Here is a 25,541-nt window from a genome sequence, read left to right as displayed (position 1 = left end):
TATTCACTCATTGGACTTTTGTTTTTGTGATCAGTGATTTTTGTTATTCATTATCCTTAACAGATAGTTATTAGGAAATAATATGTAAAAATTTGTTTAGGAAAAATAAAATGCCATGTGTAGGTGCTGAATTTCACTTCAGTTGAAAATCAGACAAAGATGCATCAGAAATGTAATTTAAGTTTTTACTAGACTTGTCATTTTTATGCCGTAGATTTTTTTTATTTTATGAATGAAATTCAATTTTTATGTAGCAAATACATTTTTCAGTATTTGCATCATTATCTCATAGTTGTCTACCTTGCAATCTAATTTGGAATCGGGTGATATAAGTCACCTCTGTTATTAGCTGCACATTATTCATTTTTTTAATGTTATTTAAGATATGACAATGTCTAAATGTTAATATAAACAGAGTCAATATTTTGTCAGTAAAATTATTTTTAAAAAAATCAGATTTCTTTATACATATACATGTATTACATTTCCAGGTAGGTCAGGGGTATATAGGAATCACCTTATCTGTCTCTCTTTGCCTTCCATTTCACTTGTAAGTGCAGTTTCTTTTAAACTGTTCATAGAATTCAGTAAAACTTATTGTGAAGATTCAGTGTCATATGTACACGTGTGTGAGGTAAAAATCATATTTCTGGATTATTGAAAGGTAGATATTCAGTGTACTCACTGTTCAAGTTCTTGAAAAAGACTCAGATACTCCTCACTTAACACCAACAACTTGAACTGTGAGTGAGTTCACTGAATGATACCCGTTATGTGTACTAAATACAAAAGTACCAATCATAAAATCAAAATTGTTTACATGCTGTACACCTGTTTCAAGGAGTTACTTCTCATCAGCAGCATTAGAATCAAATAAAAAGGAAGATCTAAATAGAAAATTCAAGAGAGCCTGAATCGCTCACCTAAAACCATGTGGTCTTATCATTTGATCATTAAAAGCTTAAATGGCCTCTGGTGGCCATCTTGTTTAATTAAGCGGAATCAAAATTTTATTGGATATTAAAGTTGTCCCTATTATTATTTCTGTCAGTTTTGCTCACCATTGCCACACTAAAAGCAAAGATATAGGCTAAAATGTGTTTCCCCATAAGATTTCATGGCAACTTTGAGTGGCTGCAGCCACCCAGTGAGCAACTTGAGCGACACAAAACGTAAATTGTTTGTAGAAGTTTTGAGGTCATTAAACCTGTCAATTTTCAAAACATTGGCACATGTGGTTTCAGAGGAGTTGATCTTTAAAACTTGGCCAGTCAGAAGCTTAAATGGCCTCTTGCAGATATCTTGTTTAATCAAGCAGAACCCAAATTTTATCAGATGTAAAAGTTGTCATTATTATTATTTCTGTCAAGTTAGGTAACCACTGGTTTAGTAAAAGCAAGATATAGGCCAAAATGTTTTCCTATAGGGGTTCAGTGGCAAATTTGAGTGACTGTAACCACCTACTGAACAGAACCAAATGAGGATCTTTTGTAAAGGATTTTGCATACATCAATTCTGCCAAGTTTGGTTCAAATTTGTCAATGGGTTTTCATGTAATTGAGCAAAATGTAAAAAGTTGTGATGGCATAAACTCACTGGAACCTTCCGTCCAGGTGAGCTAAAAGGTATATACAAGAAGTTTTCAAATCCAAAGTACTGAAACAAGAAGCAAAATCCAGCCCCTATAAAAGTAAATGTTTCATGTCTATTGAGGAGAGAAGGGACACAGACTGGTTATGTTTTCTACTACCCTTTGAAATAAGCCTCATATCAAGTTGACTTACATTTTTATAAAATCATTTTGAATGTTTAAAATCTGTTCGCATGCTATTTACTGTACATAAATTATTAGTATTATAATTTTTATACAGATTTACATTTTAAATTGATAATAGGTTGCAACCTCAGGAAAAAACTCTTCTTTTCTGCCCAGGCATTTATTACTACCATACACACTTTCTCACTGTCTTAATCCAAATACATCTTAAACCTATGATAATAGGCCTATTCCTTAAGAATTAGTAGTATCATTTGAATTAAAAGAAAATAATTTAGTTGCCTCCTCCTCTATATTGCATGTAAAACTTATAAGGTTGGATTATCTACCTTTGCGGCATTTTGGTCTATCTTGCTATGTATAACTGGAGTATATTCCTATGATTTGTTTGTGTTGTTATATATTTGCTTCAAAAATTGTTGGTTTTAATTCTAGATGAGAATTAACCACCATTTTTCATAATAAGCTACCGATTACATTTGTACTAGTATTCATCCATAGTGTGGTGTTCATTTTAAAACCTTTCTAGTTCTTTGGTTGCCATCTTATAATACCTACTTTGATTATTTTTGTTTTAGTTCTGAATCCTAAATTATTTTGACTAGAGGAAGCATTTGTGCACGTATCGATTACAAAGAATTTTCCTCACAGTTCCTGTAGCGAGAGGGAATAACGTCTTGAAACTTCAATAAGTCATATAACTATTGTACTGAAACGGTCTGGTTTATTACCACACTTCTCGGCACAACTCGTTTTCTTCCGATCGAAGTATTTGGTCGAAAGAAATTATCGATAATTGGGAAACCAATTTACCAACTGGTAAAAATATTTTAAAACTTTACTCTTAACCCTATATTACATTTTAACACGGAAATATGAACTTAATCTTTTCTCAAACCGAGGGTGTATATGGTGGTGGATTCTCGGTTTAGTACGGAGTCAATATTTTACCTTATGTGGTTTAAATCTTATTTCTCTGACGAAAAATATGCAAAAAGAATAGATTTATCACGAAACTTCTCATCTTAATCATATGATCTGAATAGCGGAGAGAAGGACGCAATACACAGGAGAAAGTGATATACATGTATATATAAAGTGTTGGAATACACAATTGCGGATTTAGGCATCGGACCGCTCGTCTTGCTTCGTACTATTTACGCATACTGAACCTGACTGTACCGGGCTACTGAAGTGGTATGTAAAACAGAAGAAAACTTTTAATGTTAGGTACCGAACATCCAAAGCTGCAAATATCAGTACCAGTCCGCACTGCCTGTAATATAGGATATTTTTCTGAGTTCCTTCAGAACTCTGTTTGTCTATTTATCTTACAATGATATCTCTTTGATATTAGTTAAAATGAAAAACTTAAGATGTCTGTTTGTGCGTGGTTTGTTTTTTCCCTGATAGCTCTATATTTGTAAATATATAGAAACCTCTGTACCCTCTTTATTTGTTAACGAGATACCTTTAAATTATTTGTATCGCTAATTTTTCTCTTAATGGGCAATCATATATTATTATTATGAAATATTATATTCTGCATTGAGTGTTGCGTGTCGAAGGAAGTCCGTTTTAAGGTGGAAAATAAAAGAATTCACCTGAAGCCGAAACTAGAGTAATTATATTATGTATTGGATTCAAAGGCAATTAAAGGGGGAATCGTATAAGTTGATATAAGCAATGGAAAATACCATCATATTAAAGGGCATTTTAACATTGTCAATCTAGTTTTATAGTCCGTTAAAGCGAATACTTGGCAAAGGCAGATTAGCAACAATTGAAATTGTAAAGTGCATTTTATGTTTTGAATAAATCGAAAGGGTGGTTTAAAAATTTAAACTCGTCCAAGAGGCTCTTGGTAGTCCGTAATGATAATAAAACACGGAAAGTTAGTACGATTCCAGAATACTATATAGCTATATAGATAAGTTTGTAAGCGGCCGTTGAAAATATAGTCAGTGATTTTATCTCTAAGATCGATAGACAATAGTAGATTTACCGTGTATTTCATGTAGACTACTAAATTCAAGATTTAACTGCAACTTTTGAAGGTAAGATATTTATTTCCATAAATTTTAGATTTAATTTTCTTTAAAAAAAAAATAGAACTCACAGTTTCATTATGACATTAATCATTTTCTCGTTTAATAAAACCTTCTGTAAATCAACAACTACAGTAAGGAAGCAAACCGAACCCCCCCCCAAAGAAACAAACAATCAAATCAAAGTACTGGTGTACTGAATCAATTTATATCGATTGTTTTAAATAATTGTCAAATTGCAAAAATAGGGATACGATAAATGGAAAGAACCGTGATCGACTTCAAGCGTATCTAAACACTCAATTGTTGTTGTAAATTATTAAAATTTAACTCTTGATTTAAATTTACCATTCTGATTACCAATGACAGTCAATAAATTTAATTCACATCTTAGCACTGCGCCAGTTTGCATAATATTTAGGTTCGTTGTCGGTTTACATGAACGAACACAAAAATCTCTAATATCTTGCATAATTGAACTACAAACTACTAGCTGGCCTTTTCAAGTTGAAATTCAATTTAGCGAACTCGAGGTCAAAACTGTCTGTCAAATCATTCAAAGTGGAGTCACAATCCCTGAAATAAGTCCTGCCCTTGTCACCTCACAACTAGCTGTAGTTAGTTGTCAGATGATAATTATGGCTTAAGTGTTACAAACTGTCGCATGTGCAACTACATAAATTATTACAAATATCAGTCACACCAGACCGCAGACTGATGCCATTCGTGGGAAAATTGCAAATTGTCAAAATTACTTTGTCACCGTTTAAGCAAAGTTCCATGTTTATTTGTCATCTCCTTTCCCTCGTCACGATCGAGGCGATTACCGTACTTAAATCTGTGAAGATTTAGATCGATACTTAATTTCTTTTCAAGCTAACAGTCAGTTTGTAGTTTGTTTTTTTTGTTTTTTTTGTGTTTTTTGTTTTGTTTTTGTCTAGATCGAGGGATATACATGGTATAAGAGTGTCTTCGGTAGCCATAAATAGTATAACATACCCTTTCGGTTAAACGTTCTTATGCAAAGAACGACTCAATTTTTAAATAAATGTTGCTATTCTAATATGCACAGAAGAGTAACGTATGTATCAAGATGGACTAAGGGATTGGGTAACCCTTTAATTAAAAATTTTGCAAAACGAATAGCAAAGAATAGCCTATAACCCATTCCTTCATTGGAATCACCGCCCCTTTTTTGTACTCAGCACCACTCTTTATATTTTCCATCCTAGTATGGATGATTTCCTTCCCTGCTTAACATCAAATAACCGTTGAATAGGCTCATCCGTAAGTGACATAGTTATGATATTGTTGTCAAGTCGTTACGAATAGCATTTTTGGTGTTAACATTGAGGCTAGAAACCACTAATTCCACTTCCCATAGGCTTCAATGCTAATTTCAAATATTTAATGGCTTCTCTGGACTTTACCTTAACTTAACCTGCAGACTACTATATATCAGCATGATTCTACATATGTCAGCTCACAATCCTTAGAATGGCATGTGGGGTCAGCATACTTGCAATGCAGTACTGGTCACCGAAAGTGAAGGGTCTATAAATAGCATGGGAAATCCCAGTGTTTTACAAGATAGGGACACATTTAGAAATTATTATAGAGATTAGGCTTCACATCACAAGAAGCAATAAACCTATAAAATGTACAGAAATGTTTTTCCTTTCAGAAACAGTTTAATTTTCTAAAATAAAATGAGGACTTTTTTCACAGCACTATGACAAACAGGGGGTAATTTCTGCGTAGGACTTTTTTTTGCGTACGTTCCAAATGCCCACTGGTTGAATTGGTGGTCTGTAACCTTGATTTACTGATAGGGTCTTTACTACATGAAAATTAAAACACTATATTTAAAAGCAGTTTTGGTTATGACATGGGTTGTGTCCTTATTGTATGACTTCTATTGTCTCTTTGACCATTCTTGTTATATATATTATGCGTCTAAAATTCGTAGACATCTTGAATATCGAAAACGACTGGTATTATTGAGTTAATGTGCAGAAATGAGCCATATGTACTGAAAAGAGGTTAGATGTTAACTGTATTTAATTGGATCGTTGTTAATTCAAACCAAATTAATCGTCATATTTAGTTCGGAGTAAAAGTTGTGTATTGGTTTTGTTCATTGGCCTAAATAACATGAAGTTGATCTTGATATTTCAGAAATAATGGTAAAGGGTACTTAAATGTTTGTGTTTTAACCATAACAGGCTGGGGTATATGTCAATGGAATTATTTCCCTGCGGCGATGTAAGAGGTAGTTGCAGATGCTAAGAGGCTTTACAAAGCTATAGGCTCCGGCGACTTCTATATCGATTCTGAATTATGATCTTCGACCTAAATTGATAAAAACAAACAAAAGCAATAACACCGTTTTGAAAACCAGCTTAAACTAAAGTATGTTCAGTCTACATCATTTTTTAGGCAAGGCGCAACGACCTGGAGTAAAAAATTAATAATGATGTGTTAGTAACATAAGCTTCCTGATTAAATCAAGGACAGGACATGGAGAGAAAAATCAATTTTTAGTCAGGTCAGAAAAAATACCAAAACCGTCCTGTTTTGATTGATTGTAATTTTTGATATCTCAATGCAGTCTGATAAAAATCGTTTTATATAAGAAAAAGGAAATATAACATTCATAGACAGGTAGAACTTTTCATTCTGCAGGACCAACTAACGGACCGTTGCTCTGAGTATGTCGGGCCTACATTTGTTCGCATTTGGTTCTTAGCTAACTTTATCGGAACTGCACTGGATTCATCATTTTGACCTTTTGGCGGGAAAGCTAGATGAATTTGACAAGAATCTCAAAGTCAATGAACAAACTGTTACTGAATTTATAAGTTTCCTATGAGTCTTTAATATTACCTTTGAGTAAAAAAGCAACAACACAAAAGATAGTAGAAAACCCAGGGCATATCCAGAGAAAAAAAGGTGGTCCAGATACTGAACATGACATTCTAGATATTACCCTGCTATTTTCCGACTTGGTGCCATCCCAAAGTTGGAGTGCGGATATGCTCACGTGTTGTAGGAGAAGGGTTCCAGGAATAAGGGGATTCCCAGCCTATCAATGTTCTCATTTTTTCCGATTTTTTTTTAAAGAAACGAGTGTAGACACAGGCTGGTATTGCCTGAGGAGCAACTATGGAAGCAGACTGGTATTGCGGGAAGAACAAATTTGAACATACATACATTTTGTCTTGAAAGTACTTGCATTGTCTAGAAAACTCCTCCATTTATTGATATCAATAATTAAATTATGCACATGTTGATAAATATCCATTAACATATGTTACTAAATATCTACTGATATCAATAAGTGGGGAATAAATTCCACAATGGCTTGCCATATCCATAAGGCAAGTCCTATACATATTACAAAGCTTCTTTCTTGAAGGTGTACTTGCATGGATGTGTTAGTGAAGGATTGACCATTTCAATTTATGTTGGTTCATTTGGTAAAATTTGTTGCTCTAATCTGGACTCTCAGCTTTTTTTTTTTAGATTAAAAGAAACCAACATTGTGGTATCTGTCAGTTACATGGATGGCCTTAATTTTAAAATGGCAGGGGCCATTAACTCCAATTAAGTAGAGCCTTCCTTTAGTAGTTAGTAAATTCATATCAAAATTTCATAACAGTTGATCAACCATAACTAATGTCATCGTATGAGACCAAGTGAATATAGACAACAACATGGATGCCGCTGACAATGATGCTGCTGTCAGTACCATACCAATATAAGATCGCAAACTTTTGGGGTGGCACTATTATAATAAATATATACATATATATAGGCTTATTCGGGTTTGGACATGCTCCATTTTCAATTCCCTAAATAGCCTGTCAATTACTCTTCCTTAGGACCAAATTAGTGTCTGATTTTCTTAGAATTTACATCTATAATGTCTTCGTTTTTACATTAGTCCTAGTTAAACAGTTCTATAGCAAAGGAGAATAAAACTGCATAATGAAAACATTTCCCACTTAAAGTAACATACTCGACAGAAAACATTTGAAATTCTTATGAAACAAAATTACAATACCAGTATATGAAGAACTTTAAGGCTAAATCCATTGATACTTGCTCACAGTTAACCCTTCAAAATCAATATTTCAACTAAATCTAGTATCAAACAATTTTATCAACTTCTAAATAGTTATGTACATTTGTAGCCTGAAAAGTGTTTCCTTGGACAAAACTGTATACTATAGTACTTGTTTTGCATCTGTATAAAATATATCCAGAGGCACTGCCAGTATCATTTGGTTTCAGAACCAACTTAACATGTATGTTCATTCAGCACTTCACAATCCTGTAAATCTTCTTCACAATTTAACTAAACTTTGTTATTTTTAGGTGTGTAGTATTAATGTCTCGATACTTAATAAAACCGTCATCCTTTTAACAGAAGGGCGATTCATCCATATCTGTCCATCTGCAAATATAAGAAAAAGGGTAGGCATTTATTTTTTATACTTTACAAAAATTATCAAAAATGCTGTTTTTTATAACATTGTTGTATATAAATGCCTGCGTTTGTTGATTGAGTATATGTTGTTACTTGTACATCTATAATCTTACAGTAAATCTTTCTGTATAATTCAAAATCTGTGTCTATTGAATATTCTAACAATAACATCATCTGACATCACTATGGCTATAAAACATTTTTTAAAGAACATTGCATGTACAATGTATTTTAACTTGCATGCATATATATGTACAATATCATAATAAAATGAGCTCAAAAAAGGAGATTATTACAACCTCATTTCTATTTCTCCACTTATTTTGCCAAAGCTCAAATGTTGAAAATCAAATTTTACCATTCCAATGAAGAAATAATATTGAGGTTTGTCAGTCAAGTTCAGATTTTGTTCATGTTTATACATGTATTTAAGTGCATTGATTTCAAAAGCCAGTTAACCCTTTTTGTACTTTTGTACACGTATAAAACATACTTGATTTAACAAATGTAGACTTGATAGACCTGTCATACTTGTACAATTCATAAACTGTTTACAAACAATAACATGTACATAAAGTCATAATGTGATAGTTTTCTATAAATTGGAAATTAAACAAAAAATGGTAAGTAAACTTAAAACAAGGTATTATATAAATTTAGAATTATTTTGGAATTTAGAAAATGACTAAAAAAATAATTTGTTAAACTAACCCTTACAAAGGGAGTTAGTCATGCTGTCATGGCTATGCGGTATGGTTAGTTGGTTAACAAAAGGCAAGGAAAACTGACTAAACCCCTTTAGTCATGACGGCATGACTAACCCCCTTAGTAAGGGTAAGTTGTATAATTTTTTTTTACTTATTTTCTTAAATCCAACATAATGCCAAACTGAAATAATACTTTTTTTTTTAAAGTATTATAAAAGATTTTTTATGGTAAATATTTTATTAAAAATCATATAAAGAGTTGTCAGTACATGCATTCTTACATATACATATATAGCTAAACTAAAAATCGTTGGAGTTCTTCCAATATACTTGCTTGTACACTCAAAAAGTTCATATATAGGATATACGCGTACATGTATGGAACATGAACTCCTAAAAGATATGTAAAAAAAAAGTTGCTATTTAACCTTGGACCCCAAGTTTTTCCTCCAGCAAAATGTGAAGAAATATGAACCATATTCAACTACCTACCTCCTGGGCTGATTTATGAACATTTTTCCATTGAAAAAATATTTAACATTTTGAAAAAAAGAAGAAAATAAGGCCAAAGATGTTTTTCTTCTATCCTAGATGGAAAAACAATCAGAAATACTGGTTGTTTATATTTAGAATCAATTGTAAACACACATGACGTGAGTGTGCTCTTGGTTGTGGATAATCCCTTATGGGATTTGGCGCTAGAGATAACTATTGTTTTGACCTCCACCATCAAAATAAAAAATGTCTGCAGCACCAAATCCCAAAACGTATTAGGCCATGGACTAAGTCTATAACATGTTTAGTCTGGTTTTCATTGTAGTCTGAATTTGATGTCATTATGACTTACTTCATTTCAAAATTTAAATAAGAATAAAAATAAATCCCTACCTACCAACCCTACAAAATTTTAGAATGGTGATCGAAAACATAATATTGTTTTTTCGGCTTTGGAGATTTCTCAGTAATTGACAGGCATGCACCAAAAAGTTGACTTACCTACGTATCTGTCTTACTGCACCATGCCTTATTTAAAAAGGTTCCAACACTCTTAACCCCCTGGATCAGTGAATGAGAGAAAAATATCCTGTATTTGTATGGACCTACTATTAAGGGACAGAATTAATACAGATTACTAAGATATACTAATTATAAAGGTACAAATGTAATGGTGCATCCTTTATTAAGAAGATAATAGTGAGGTTGAACTTTGAACGAGTTACTTGGTAACAATTTTTTTTGGGGTACAATTTAAGCTTATGTATTTGATTTTAATGGTGCTGATGAGATTTTACTTTCATATTATCATTATACCAATATTTGTATGACTGTTTTTTTGTATTAAGTGGAAAATAAAGGTCTCATAAAAGTGGCCATATATTAATGAGATCATTATCTGAAGATTCCAATGAAATATAATGACTAAATCTCAGTTAGCTACTGACAATTTTCAAAATTTAGTCCCACAAGCACTGTTTTTTTTAAAGGAGGAATTCTTTAAATTGGTAAGTGCATACCAAAGAAGCAATGCATGCATTTGGTAACATAAACTATTAACAACAGGGATGCAAGTAAAGCAAACTGACAACAGCGGTAATAATTAACAAGATATTTATTAACTATACAAAGTAACCAAGAGTGTATTACTATTATTTGACAAAGTAAAAATAGACAAAAAATATAATTTGGGTTATATAAATGTAAAATGTTCTAAATAATTATAATACCATATAATAGCATTTGAGTAAGTTGACTAAAGCAAAAAATTTACAATGTGAAGTATTGACTTGCACATGTGTATTGAAATGAATAGCATGTTATTATTTTTTATTGAATGTAAATATTTTTCATTGAGTTATATAGTTCAGGATGTAGCAGATTTATATGTTCTTAACCTCATTGGCTGTTTTAGTTCATGGTACATATCATGCATCTCCACTTATAAACAACTATCACTCCCCCTGCATTTGCAAAAGCAGTACTGTATAGAATTAGGCTTTTTGTTTGTTAATCAGTCCAGATAGGTTAATTTTTGATAATTGGATGAATCATGATGAAACTTCACAGAAACTGAGAAAGTAATTATATTGATAGACTTACTTTTATTGATTTATAGTTGTTAAATAAATCACTATTACTAAAATATTCTTTTTCAAAATTAATTCATATCAACATTTTTGCATAATTTCAAGTAGGATTGATTGATTATCAGCTATATCTAGGCGATGAACATGAAATGATGATGAAAAGATAAATGGGATGGGACACAAGGATTATAGGGTCAATGAATTTTGATTGCCACTGGAAATAGGGAGAGGTGGGTATGGTCGGGCAATTTAGCCTCCTGTACAAGTGCAAAGATTCCTACTCCTAATGAATACCACAGCAGGGTTCTTTCATGTGCGAGGAATGTGGCATCTTTCTTAACATGTTGCACCACCATGGTTTGCATTCAGGTTTTCCATATTATGGCCTGACGACCCCAGCATGTAACATGCCAGGGGCACCCCATTCCATCACCTTGGGCACACAACACAGTTGCTCAGTGGGCAGAGTGCCCTAGCACACAGCTAGAGTTCTGAGTGCTATTTAGTTGCCTTCAACGACAAGCTTAGTCCTGCTCCGGGCTTAGTCTTTTGCCACTGGTGACCCACACCAGCACAGGGCTTTTCAAATAAGAAATAGTAACTTGTAACCTAATTAAAATTTTGGATATGTAGGTCAAAGGTCAAGGTTACTACTTTTTTTACCGAGACTTACTGGTCTTGTTTCAGCTATTGGTATCACTTAATTGAATTCTAACCTCTTGTTTTACCATGTAGTGGGTTATTTTTACAAGGTGAAAATTTTTGTGTATTTTAGTGATCTGCCTTAAAACACCAAAATAAGTTCTGCGGACTATTTACTTTTGGTTTAAATACTTAGTGCACTACATTTTTCATATACATTTTTGCTTCAGAAATGCCAAATGTTACACCTGCCAAAATACAGAATTTGAATTAACCTAGCCTGTTTGAGTTTAATTCTATGGTCAGGTTGTTGTATAAGGGAGTGTTTTAATAGTAGGGTAGCTTTGAACGTTCATAGACTTTATTGTTTAGTTCATGTATTCTCCTACATGTATAGAGTTTTGTATTTTACAGAAAGAAACCAAGTAATACAGCCATTGAAACTGATTTCTCCAGTAGATCTGACTCCATGGTAACTTGACAATATATTATACCGCAGTATGACAGAGAAAAGGAGACACTCCCTTGCAGGGGTTCTGTCTCCAGAACCACTAGTTAAAGAAAAGAAGAAATGGTCCTTTGATTCTTTTAGCCCACTTTACATTGGTGCTACACTGCATTCTAAATGGAAAAGGAAATCTACAGAGAGGATACATGCTGCTTTAAAAAAACATGCAGATGATCATGACATTGAAATGAAATCATCAGTATCAAGGTCAAGGTGGGGGAGACGAGCATCTGTGGCAGTAGTCTCTTCAGAAACAAACAGTCAGTTACTTCTTCCTGATAAACTGTCAAGCCAGCATCATGGTAGTGTCCTGTCTTTGTGGAAGAGGAAGACAGTAACACAAGTCCTAACAGATACAAGTTCCCCTGAGGAAGACATTAGACCAAGTTCCCCTGAGGAAGGCATTAGAGCAAGTGCTGCCATATACAAAAGGAGGGCATCTATAGCAGTAACACAGTTACACACAGAACATACAGTCAACATCAAACCACAAAAGGTCAAGACTAAAAAAGGTTCAAAGGAGTATTTTGTGGCAGTAGTTCATCTGAGTGATGAGAGAACCAAAATGGTAGGTAGAAATATTTCTTAATAAAGTAAGTACTAAGGCTGCAGTAAAAATGATAAAAGTTGATGTGATATTATCATTGGAAATATTGGGAATATGGAGGTACATGTAATTAACAGTTTGGTTGGATTAGCTGATAATAATCCTAGAAAAGTTTTTTTTTTTTACCCACAAAATCCCTGGACTATTGGTCTGAGTATTTGAACCCCTATCTTCATTTGGTAAGACTAGATTATACTCCAACTGATTGAATGGTGATGTTTGGAAACATGTTGCACTTCTCTATACGAATACAGTATATCAAATTTTATTGAAGTTTGAATTACTGTAGTAATGTTTTAAACTTTTACACCAATGGTGATATTGCTTCGAATATTTGTAACTTAGAACTTATACTATGCCATAATATTTTATTTATGTGAAGAACTTGTAGAAAGGGTCAAGTACTATAATGTATTTACCTGCCAGAAATACTCAGTCATTATATTGTACACAGTGAAATGCTATGGTTTGATAAATCTTATTTTAAACATCTTTGACCATTTAAAATTAGAAAATAGTATCATTGATATCTAAAACAGGTACTTAAAATGATGCCTTGTAGAAATTTAAATCTTACTTCAATGTACATAGCCAAGTTTAATGTTGATATAATTAGGAGTGTTTAGGGCATATTGCTCCTTAAATGCATTGTGTCAAATTGGGATGAAATTCCTGACAGATGGTTGGAACAAAATTAACATTATTTAAATTAGCCTGTATCAAAAAACTGATGTCACAAATAAGTACTGTTTTGGTTTTCAGGTTATTTCTAATATAAGGAGAACAAACAAGTTCAAGTGCACTTGAAATTAGTCATTAGATAATAAATTTTGAAATCGTTCTGAAGTTTAAATTTTCAGTGTTTCCGGCAGCATATTAAGAGTATTAAAAAATTCTAAACTTTTCCAAAAATTTACCACACAAATGATATGAATCCATGAAGAATTTGTAACTTAACATAAACAATTAAATTACATGGCTATGTTAAGGATTATAATGCAGTATAATTCAATATAGTGGTTACTCATCATGGCGTAAGTCCTGTGCATAGAAAGTACAAGCACGAACAAAACCATTTCATCTTTATTTTATGGCCAATAATTCACATGCCTTTGGTTCCTATTGACAGGTCACCTTAGACTGAGCTATTTGCATTCTTAAGGGGATTAATATTCAAATCACTCTTACTCTTGTCTGTGGAAATTTATAAAGAGATTTTATTAGATTGCCTGAATTTTCTTTGTTGGCTTACTACCTACCAAGATGTGTATTGTTCAGTTGTTGTTATTTCGTTGTCTTTTGCCTTTGATTTGGAAAAGTCAGATCATTTTGATTTTGCTGGGCTGAAATAGTTGTCATATAAAGTACATGCTAACTTAAACAATTTCAAGTACTGGTAGCAATTTGTGTTTTTTTTTTTGTGGGAATAAATCAGTAGGTTAAAAATGTTTATATAATGTGGTAAATCTAAGAGATTGTATGAAAAGGCACTGAACAGACTTATCATAACATTTAAATCTGAATACTTTCTATCAAATAATTTAATCAATGATGAAAATGAAAAGAACATGAAATGCCTTTTCACATATGTACATGTATGTATTTATAATATTTGTGGTAGAATATAGTTCCTTGGAAATATGTATAGCTCCTTAGTATCACATTTTATAGTTTACATACATACATACATATATACCAGGGAGGTTATCTTTTTCCCTCTCCACCAACAGACTTAAGGACATACATGTAGTAATGACTATGTCCATCTGTTACATTTACTATGTGATCACATCTTTAAAACTGCTTGTAGGATTCTTTCAAAATTTAGTTGGATTGTTATGAATTGAAGATATTTATTCTGAACCACCATTTTGATTCAACACATTCTGAAGGAGGTACCGAACTTAGACTCAGTAATGAGATTTGAACATGCACATACCGTTACTTATTTAAGCCTCTGTTGTCTGTTACACTTACTTTTTGGTCACATGTGTTCTGAAGCTACTTGTCAAATTCTTTTCAAATTTGGTAAGATTGTTTTTTATGAATTGTAGATGTGCATACACTACCATAATTTTAATTGGACAATTGTTTAACTAGTTATCAGACTTTTTGTTTTTACTTACCGTAGACTATTTTTTAAGATTTCTTAACAATCGATGACTTTATGGATCTCCTCTAGAACTGCATGGCATATATCTTCTATATTTGGTTTATTGTTATGAAGTGTTGATGTTTTATTGAAGTTACAGGACATACATGTACTTCTCAATCATAGAAGACCTTCTGGATGCATTTATTTTGTAGGTTTTTTTTATATAGGTAACTTGAAATATCATCAGTGGTAGGGAACATCCAATACACGCATACGATCCTGCTTTCATTAAATTTCCTTTCAATACCGAAATATGTTGGCATTTTTAATCAAAGGACTGTACTTATTATCAGTAGGTTCTGCATTATTTCTAAAGAGTTACTTTTTTTTTATCAATCTTTTATCAAAACTAGACCATATTACAAATATTTTCAAATTGTTTAAATTTATTTTACAATGTATATAATTATAATAGTTTGGCTATCAGTACTATATATAAGTCCATGTTTAGGTAGAGTATACCATGTAGACAGTAATCCTGTAATGAAGGAGATATAATATTGTAAACAAGATCCTTTAAAATAACTTTTATAGAAATTGAACAAAGAAATCTTGAGTAAAGGTATTATTGTTATAAATATTTAGTAACCATTTAAAGTTTTTCATTATGTAACTTTTTCTGTTTTATTTTTTAATTCTTTTGCACCTAGCTTATGAGTAAATATTTTTAATGTCATTTAATCATGTGAAAATTTAATATCTTGAAGTGAAATAAATGTTTAGGCTGTGTAATACAAAAAATGTAGCTTCCATTTTTCGGGCTGAATTTGACCAAATTTATCATTGACCTAATGACCTTTGTAACGTAATATCTAATTACCATAATTATCCTACATAAAGTATAGAAAATTGCCTGAAAACCCACTGGTAAAACTTTATTACCGGTATAAGAGATTTTAAATTGTTATATATTATAAACTTTCTCATGGGTAAATTTCATGTAATAGTACTACTACATAGGAATAGCAAATGTACATGTATGTGGGAAAGTTACTCAAGTCAATTATAATGGTCAGAAATTGTTCCTTTAATACACTATCTGGTCTATGAATAATTTTGCAGTGATGGTCATTATTTGATATATTATCATGTAAATTTGCTGATATATCGATATCTTGGTTTATTTTTCGCATCTTTGTACTCTCAGGGTACATAGTATGGAGTTTTGTTTAGTACATGTAATCTATGTTTTGCAAATAATTGTCTATGTGGGTATTAATCTACAAGTACTATTAAGAAATGTGTTCAATGTGACATCTTTGGCAAATCAGTGATAAGTCTTGAATTTTCTCATACTGTGTCAATGACCCATTCTTGTGATAAGTATTAGTGATTTGAAATAATACAATAAACCAATAATATGAATAATGCATTATTTTGACACAAAAGATTGACCATCAACCAATGTCTTTCTATCATTTTGCTTTTTTAGGGCCAATGGCCCATGACCCTCCCCAAAGTAATCCTTGCGAATATTGGGTAATAAGGTGAGGAAAATGTAATATCTTCTTGTTTCTGGTCATATTATGTTAATTTAGAGAAATGTTAGAGTAATAGAAATGGTAATTCAAACCAAATAATTTATAAAGAAGTGACTATTTTATAAGATGTTGTCCAGTATTCTATCATGTAACAGAACAACTATATGTTTACATCAGTATTATATTAGTACAATTTTGTCTTTAAAACCTGTACTTATTTTCAGCGATTCATGAAGTAACTCTGTGCCTTGTTTTACCACCATCATACTTTTTATGCTTTACAATTGATAAGCTATTTCTCTCACTCCTGACTACAGGGATTGCTGTACCTCTGAGCTTGCTATACTTTGTTGCATTCCACTATCTAATCCAAAAAGACTATGAATATTAGCTGGATGGATTACTTGTGTAATTTAATTTTGTATTTTAAAGCATTTCAGACTTAAAATAATATACTGGGATAACACAAATGGATCCTTCCCATTTATTTTTGCCCATGAATCTCCGTTACTGTTAAGGGTAAACAAGTTGATAGGTCTATACAGTGATGGAGGACATACATGTACATGTCTACTTAGTCAAAGGTCAATGTACAGGTCCATTACATTTCAAATTATGTGTAAACACTGAAAAATTAAAAATATTGTTTTTGTAAAATGAAGTCAAAAGTTCAAGTGGAAAATTCAATATAAATATTTGAAATGATTTATTGAAGATAATCTTCCTTTTGACAAGTAAATTATGTTAGTAGTTAAAGACATGTATTTTATATAGTTGAGCATTTATGTTAATTTTAAACTTTGTGAATTGATTTAAATTACATGTAAAGTAATAATTGAATCTAGTTGACCTTCATTGAGTAAATAATGTGAAAACCTATGTTTCTTTAATAACAAAATTGTTAAGATTTCTTGTGCATTTGAACTGTTAGATGGAATCTCCTAAGGATTGTTAGATTTCGATGGAATTATGACAAATTACACAAATGGTCAAAATGTATGATTTCATTAAATAGGGATGAATCCAGGTATTTAGAAAGGGTTTTTTTTTTTTTTTTATTTTTTTTTTTTGGGGGGGTATTTTAGGCTTTTACTGTATTTGCTAATTTTTGCCATAGTTCTGTGCTGCAAAATTACCAAACTTAAGCTACAAATGGGGGATTCCAGGATCTCCCTCTGATTAAATGAATAGGCACTTTATATGGAAATTGACACGTTTCTTCAGTATTCAGTTAAGGGAGATAACTCCATTTGTTTAATAGCAAAAACCAGTTCAAACTCAAAACTTAAGGCCACACATGTTGGCTGTCTTAGCACATTAGGTGAACTTAAAGATCATCATTGAGCTCCTGGAGATATAGGTAGGGGTACTATAACGATGAGATGACATTGACTGACCGACATATCATAAGGTACAGAGTGATAGCACCTGCTGGGATGTAACGAAAATAAATCTATATCATTTACACTACTATCACAAGGGAAAAATAATTATTTTATTTTAGATCTAGATGTAATTATAGATAATATGTTGTAAGACAGCCAACATTTTTGGCAGATTGTTTATATGATGAGTAAAATTTGATAATCAGAGAAAACTTGTTGATACAAATTATATAAAAAAATAACATAGTTTAATGTGTTAATGGATAGTTAACATACTGTAAATTAGTGCAGTCATTCATATGAAAACCATTGTATCAAAACAGCATATGTAAAACAGTTTAGTACTGGTACAAATAGAATAGAAGGTACCAGTTTTGTATTTAATGTTTATGAGTAGGTCTACAAGAAATGTTAAAACATATTGAATATTAAAATACTGTATTTCTTTAGAGACTGGAATAAAATTTTGGCAAATATAAAATAGATCAAACATTACTCTATGGTGTTACACACTTTTTATTAAGAACAACATGAAAATAGTTTTAATGAGTGAAAGTAGAAAAAATGGCTTTTTATAGTTGACACCTCCTATTTTGGCAAAAAAGTTGACTTGCTACATTTCCCAAGTAATGCTTGAAAGTTTTAGATTCTTTCTTCAAAACAGTAATGAAAACAGTAGACAAATGGATAAAATATTTGGAGGAACACTTTACTCCTAATAAACAGCATCAAAACAGTATTTCCCAAACATATTAAAAGAACTCAGCAATGAATTTGCTTTTGTTCCTGCTGGCTGTAAATAGTATTATTTATTGTTGTAAATTGTATATTGAAATTCTGCAAAAAAGAAATTACGAATGCACCAAAATTCCAACGGACTAAATTTTCAGAAAGTGAACTTGTGAACAAACGCGAACTCCTCGCCACCTCTTTACAAGCTGAGCCTACTAGCATGGAGGATCCTACTATGTACTGGCTTCCCAAACTTTACATATCACCTTATAGATGCATTTCCTTTTCAAGTCATTGCTATACAACTAGACTTTCTATTTTACTTACTAGTGCACTCAATACAATAAAATATCTGATTATAAATTTTTGTAACAAAGCTTATGAAAATAGTGGAATTAAGTACTTTTGGAGTGTTAAAAACTCACTTGAAGTGCTTGATAAATTACATGGCTATGTGGATCTTTTCGAATCTGTTCAAAGTTTGGATTTTTCAACTTTATACACTACACTTCCGCATAATCTCATAAAACAAATATTCACATGTCTTATCAAATGGTCATGTAATAAATCAGTATGTGAATATATTTGTTCAAATTCTTTTAGATCATTTTTTGGCAACAAAAAAATATAAAAACTATGTTAATTGGACTTTTTTTGATATGCTTACAGCACTTGAATTCCTGTTAGACAACATTTCATTTGCTTTGGGGAAACCCTTTATCATCAAGTTATTGGAATTCCCATGGGCTTGCAAGTAACAGTCCCGTACCTGACTTACATGTAACAGGCCCTGGTCTGACTTGCTTGTAAAAGTCCCTTGTCTGACTTACAAGTAACAGCTCCTGGCCTTTAACATCCCCCTGTTGACCTACATAAAACAGTACTTTGTCTGACTTACCAGTAAAGCCCCTGGCTTGTAACATTCCCCTTTTGAGCTACATAAAACAGTACTTTGTCTGACTTACCAGTAACTGCTCCTGGCCTGTAACATCACCCTGTTGACCTACATAAAACAGTACTTTGTCTGACTTACCAGTAACTGCTCCTGGCCTATAACATCCCCCTGTTGACCTATATAAAATAATACTTTGTCTGACTTACCAGTAACAGCTCCTGGCCTGTAACATCACCCTGTTGACCTACATAAAACAGTACTTTGTCTGACTTACCAGTAACTCCTTGCCTGTTACAGTTCTTTTTCTGACCTGCCTGTGATAGTCCCTTGTCTGACTTGCCTGTAACAGTGTCCTGTAATGGTACCTTGCCTTGATTGTTTGTAACAAACATTGCCTGACTTACATGTAACAGTCTCATGTTTGGCCTGCTTGTAACAGTAACAGTCCTTTGCCTGACTTGCCTGTAACAGTCTCATGTTATACTAGTCTGTAACAGCTCTTTGTCTAATTTTCCTAAATCAGTCCATTGGCACACTTTCCTGTAACAGTCCTTTGCCTGTAAAAATCTGTTGTCTGACACCTGTTACAGTCCTTTGACTTGACTTCCTGTTACAGTCCATGTTTCTCTAATTTTTAATTGATTTTCACACTCCTTTATGGTGTGAGAAATATATTCTCATCTTTAGAGAGATTGAAGTTTTCAGGTGCTGGTTGGCTGAAATAGAAAAGTGCAGTTGGTTGTTGTGTGATTGTACTCCATTGTCTATATAATTGGATTGGTTAAAAGCAAAGCTGTGATGTTTCTAACTTTTTTCTCCTGTAACAACTATTTACATCTGATAGAAATTTGATAACTAGAATTTTGCCATGACACAGATGCTGAATGATGTTTTGAAAAAGTTTTGAAAAATTAAGAGAAACAGAATCTACAACTTTAGCTCGTTGGTTATGGAAACCTGTCAATGTGAGAAATTTTCATAATCAAATGGCTTTTGCTGTAAATTGTATATAACTCTTGCTTAATGTAATATCAGGAATTATAGTATATAAAAGTGATTTTGAACCATTATGTCTAGAAGATAAGAGTTATTTTATAGCAACATTTATTAAACAGTTTACAGTGACAGTGATTTCTGAGGTTTTCTGTTTTATTTTTATCGACTTTGTACTTAAGTGTGCTAGACATTCATTTTGAGGTTCCCTTGGTCTTGGTTAGCAATTGTCATCATTTTGCATCCTTCTCAGCTTTTTTTTAAAATTTAAAAATAAATTCTTTTTTCAAGATTTCGATGAAAACACCTGCAGTTAGTATGCTTTATGGGTTATGTTATCAGTTATAGTATTGGAGCAATAATCATTGTTATGACTATTTAAAGAACTCTGGGTATGTACCTAATTTTCTACTTCTGTCTAAATCATTAAGAAAGCTTTACTAAAGGTTTCATTTTGATTTTAGCTGTAGACAATATACAAACCTTTATTGATGCTATTACATGTACTGTGATATGATTTTTACTGTTTTGAAGATAAAATGAATGAAATGTTTTAAATGATTGGCACTTCAGTGTTGCCGGGTATTATACAGCCTCTGATAGGTAAACTGGCTGGTATAAAAAAACAAACTATGTCATGACTAGGCTACAAGTGTATTAAAGTAGAGGTTTTCCGATATCTACGTGTGAGTGATTCTAGCTTCTAGAGCCTACAGTGTACAAATATTATTTCACAATTTGTAACAGTTTTAGATCAAATGTATTCAAGAAGTCTGAAGCTTAGTGATGTGATACTGAATCATTTTTGTTTTTACTTGAGAACAACTTTTTTATCAATTTATCTTATTCAAAGGGAGATAATTTATTTTGCATGCTCTCCCTTATAGACATCTCAATTTATACAAATCTCAAGTGAATGTACTATTATTTTGATTCTCACCGTTTTCTTGGCAAAGACCTGAACTTTAATTTGATAATAAAAATCTTCTAAAATCACTGTTATGTAAGAAAATTATTACAAAGAAATAAGTTTTGTCAGATCAGTGGGCAGATAGCTGTTATTACATTTGTTAGAATTCATGTGCAGAAAATAAATAGCTATTTAGGGAGTGCAGTCAAATTTTTTCTACAAATTCTTAGCATTTTAGTATGGAACTACATGTACATATATCTGTGTTTATTAAAGAATGATTTATGAATACAAAATCAACGATTATAATGATGTAAAATAGTTTATGTTGGTCATTTTTTTACATCATGCTAAACATTATTTTTTATATCATTATTCAGTGTAAGATAAAATGAAAAATTGGTCAGGTAAAAATTTGATATCATTAAATTGATGTTCAGTCTCGTTTGTTCATTTTGACAATTTGTTTAACTGATTAGCTAAATGTTAGTGATAATATGAAGTGAGAAATAATTTACTTGTTAGAAATAGTTTTTATATATCTTTCTTTTGACAGAAATGTAATATGATTTACCGAAGTCCAACATTTTGCAGGGCTTAAGGTGTCATACCACTATTTCTGGTCTCCATTACTTTCTATGTTAATTTCAGCTTTTTATAAGGCTCAAATTTTTTTTTACATTAGTACTGATAGTGCTAGAGGGGTATCATTATGATGGTCACCCTTTACCTTAACTCTCATAAAAATATCAACATACCTTATGTGCCTTCTAAGAAAGAACGGTAAAGTGAAAGTAGACAGGTGCAGAAATCACTACTTTCATTTTGAAATTTAGCCATATCAAGGGGCCTAGAGTTTTTGTTCAGAATTGTTTTACCCTACACTGAATAAAGAAAATGAAGTTTTTAGAGTATTGCTGATTCATTCAGCTTTCAGATGACACCAATTTTGCATACCTCTACTGAACAAGGAGAATGATGGGGTGTAATATTGGGACTACTTCGTGTCATTACGAACTACTTTCTGGTATGTTCAGGCGACTGGTTTCCGAAATAGTGGTATTACACCTATTACAGAAATAAATGTTCAAGTCTTCTGTTTTTCTTGTTATATCTGTTGGAATAGAGTATTGTGATCAGAACGGTATATAGAAAGTGTATGTTTTGGCGTATTGGGTCACTCTGCGGGAAAAAACCATGCGCCCATACCCTATACAAACTCTATGGGAAATTGGAACTGAAACTTCATTTCAATTTTTTATCTCTAATAGGCAAGTATAATGTGTTTCAGTCTTAAATATGGGTTCAGCTATAAAAAAGCAACTCAAAAGTATCAATTATATGCAAAGGTAGCAAAATTAATACCGGATAAATGTAAAAACTAAGAAATCTCTCCCAAAATTAGCATGCCCTCCCCCCTTTTTTGACCAAAATACAAAAATCAGAATTATGGGTACTGGAGGGTAAATCTTTTGGTATTTGGCTTATATGGCATGAAATGTGTAAATAAAATGATATATAAGGATGCTTTAATGGTGTTTTACATTAGAAATCTGACAAAAATATCAAATTTTACAGTTTTCACAGTGTACAGACCTTTCACCGCATTCTTTCCATGACGACTAATTTTCAATATTTTAAGCAGTAGCTCAATCAAAATGGTCATTTTGGTTAACATTAACACTCAACATGTACTTACAGCACTATTTGCTAAGAGATAGCCTGAATAAATGAAAAAAAGGGAAATCTGTACCTGCTATTAAGGTAAAATTTTAAAAATTGACCAACACACAAACTAACACTGAAAATTTGAAAATTTATTACAAACATGCATTCCTAGATCTGCATTTAAGTAACATTATACTATCACAAAGGATATTATTACAAAGTTAAGTCCTAACTACCAGGAATTGGGACTAAAAAGTTCAATTTCATATGCGAACAAAGTTGTTTAGATCACCAGCCGTTAAAAACAGACTTAGCATACACAATGACTAATAAATCTATATATTGCTAGCCTGCAAAGAGATTTTAGGCAGAAAATGACCCTTGAAAAAACTTGAGAAAAATACCCCAAAATTTGAAATATGACCCAAAATTTATGAAATTTCAACGAACTTGCATATTATGAGGCTACTAACCAAAAAAAGAAGACAAGAAGGCAAGAATGGTCTGTTAAGTATTCCTTGTGCGTCAAACACTTAAATGTTCCCCCAAAACTATGAAAATTGAGTACTGCTATTTTTTGCCATATTCCTTAATAGGTGTCATACCACTATTTCTGGTCTCCATTACTTTCTATGTTAATTTCAGCTTTTTATAAGTTTCAAAATTTTTTTTTACATTAGTACTGATAGTGCTAGAGGGGTATCATTATGATGGTCACCCTTTACCTTAACTCTCATAAAAATATCAACATACCTTATGTGCCTTCTAAGAAAGAACGGTAAAGTGAAAGTAGACAGGTGCAGAAATCACTATATTCATTTTGAAATGTAGCCATATCAAGGGGCCTAGAGTTTTTGTTCAGAATTGTTTTACCCTACACTGAATAAAGAAAATGAAGTTTTTAGAGTATTGCTGATTCATTCAGCTTTCAGATGACACCAATTTTGTATACCTCTACTAAACAAGGAGAATGGTGGGGTGCAATATTGGGACTACTTTGTAAAATGTTTTCAAGCTCAAACATTTGTTTTCAAGCTTTACCATTAATGCTTTATTTTATGTTTTTTATTCATTTTTTTATTTTGCCATACACATTGTAAAGGAGGGGAGATAACTCTAGTTTATGATAAACTTGAATTAACATTTATGAGGTTGTTCAAATTTCTAATTTTGATTTAGAGGTCTACATAGTAATAAACAGTCTGAATCTATCAAATACTTTGTTCGATATTTTTATCTAGTTGGAATAAAGTCCTACATGGGATGTTGTGACAAGATAAGTTAACTATTTATGTGGAAGTTTATACAGCTAATGGGGGTGTTTAAATCTATCAAAAGAAAATTGAAACCAGCTTCTGCAGAAAAATCAATAAGAACTGGTTTTTTATTGCTGTCAAAATTGTTACACTGAAAAATCAATTAATGGTGATATATTGTTTGTCAGAAAGGTAAGTTGTACTGACTCTTTACTTCATATTGTTACCATTAACTTTAGTCAGAATGTAATTCCTTAATGCCTGAATCGAGGGAAAACGATAGTATTTATTTTCCATTAGTTGACAATACTAAGCTTTTCAAGTTTTTCAGTAATTTCTAATTTAAACTAGGACTCGAACACTATTTTTGTTGTAGTCCCTTTATTCAGAGATCGAAAAATCACCATAGCAATAAGGGTTGACCATCTTGCTTTTTCTACCACCATCAAAAGTTTGAAGGTATTGGAAGTTTTCAATTTTTTGTTTTGTTCTGCACTCAGTTGTTGTATACAATAAAAATATGTTTCTGTAAATTTCATAAATTAAGTATATATAAGGATAAAAAAAAGAAACTTGGTAATTTTTAAACTTGAATACTATAAAAATCTGAAAGAGAAAAAAATCACCCTTACAAACTGTCAGTACACCAATCTGTCCTTTCATCGTTATACTTCCTTTCATCTGAATAGGTTACACGATCCATTTGTCTGTTAATCTGTTCCTTTGTTAACCTGTACAACCACCTGTCCATCCCCAGTTCTAATCCACTATGAGACTGATGAATGAAGTTAGAGGAAATTTTCACAGATTTTTTATAACATGATGCCATTGTGCACCTCTTATTTTGTTTTACAATATGAATGACTTTAGGGGTACCCTGTTGTGAAACATAGACTTGGTTATTTGTCCAAGGAGGTCAACTTCTTATCTGCAACTTCTCTGAAATACGTTCATGGATTTGAGGAAACTTTCATAGATTCTTTGTTGCTTAAACATGAACATTGTCATTGGTCAACCATAGGGGAACCATTTTCTAATTCCCAACTCTTCTGAAAGCTCCGAATGGAATTTGATTGTTTATTGTATGGTTCCATTGTGATTCTTCTATTTTGTTTTTTTCTCCATCTAAATGCCTTAAATCACTTATGGAGTTTCCTATATGGTTTCTAGGCAGGAGAGCAGGGGTATCACCAACTGAGCT

The 25,541-nt window shown here is 32.0% G+C and overlaps 1 protein-coding gene across 3 annotated transcripts in view; it reads left to right on the top strand.

Moving 5' to 3' along the window:
• The first annotated feature begins 2,770 nt into the window (after positions 1-2,770).
• LOC148615273 (uncharacterized) overlaps positions 2,771-25,541 on the top strand; it is a 146,553-nt gene continuing 123,782 nt past the window's right edge. Inside the window, exons 1-2 of one of the 3 annotated variants that reach the window (XM_088590056.1) lie at positions 2,771-2,974; positions 12,165-12,826. In XM_088590056.1, coding sequence (XP_088446182.1) covers positions 12,251-12,826 — 576 coding nt within the window. In that variant the 5' untranslated portion in view covers positions 2,771-2,974; positions 12,165-12,250. Of the gene's footprint in view, positions 2,975-3,629; positions 3,835-8,212; positions 8,305-12,164; positions 12,827-25,541 lie in introns of those variants that run through there. The other 2 variants (XM_088590053.1, XM_088590055.1) reach the window with 2 other exon arrangements.

Source organism: Perna viridis, chromosome 6 (genome assembly GCF_037379345.1).
Source record: "Perna viridis isolate PV_CMFRI_1.1 ecotype Kerala chromosome 6, ASM3737934v1, whole genome shotgun sequence".
NCBI classification, from domain to species: domain Eukaryota; kingdom Metazoa; phylum Mollusca; class Bivalvia; order Mytilida; family Mytilidae; genus Perna; species Perna viridis.
The sequence above is the reverse complement of the archived record's forward strand: the minus strand, read 5'-3'. Positions and strand labels throughout refer to the sequence as shown.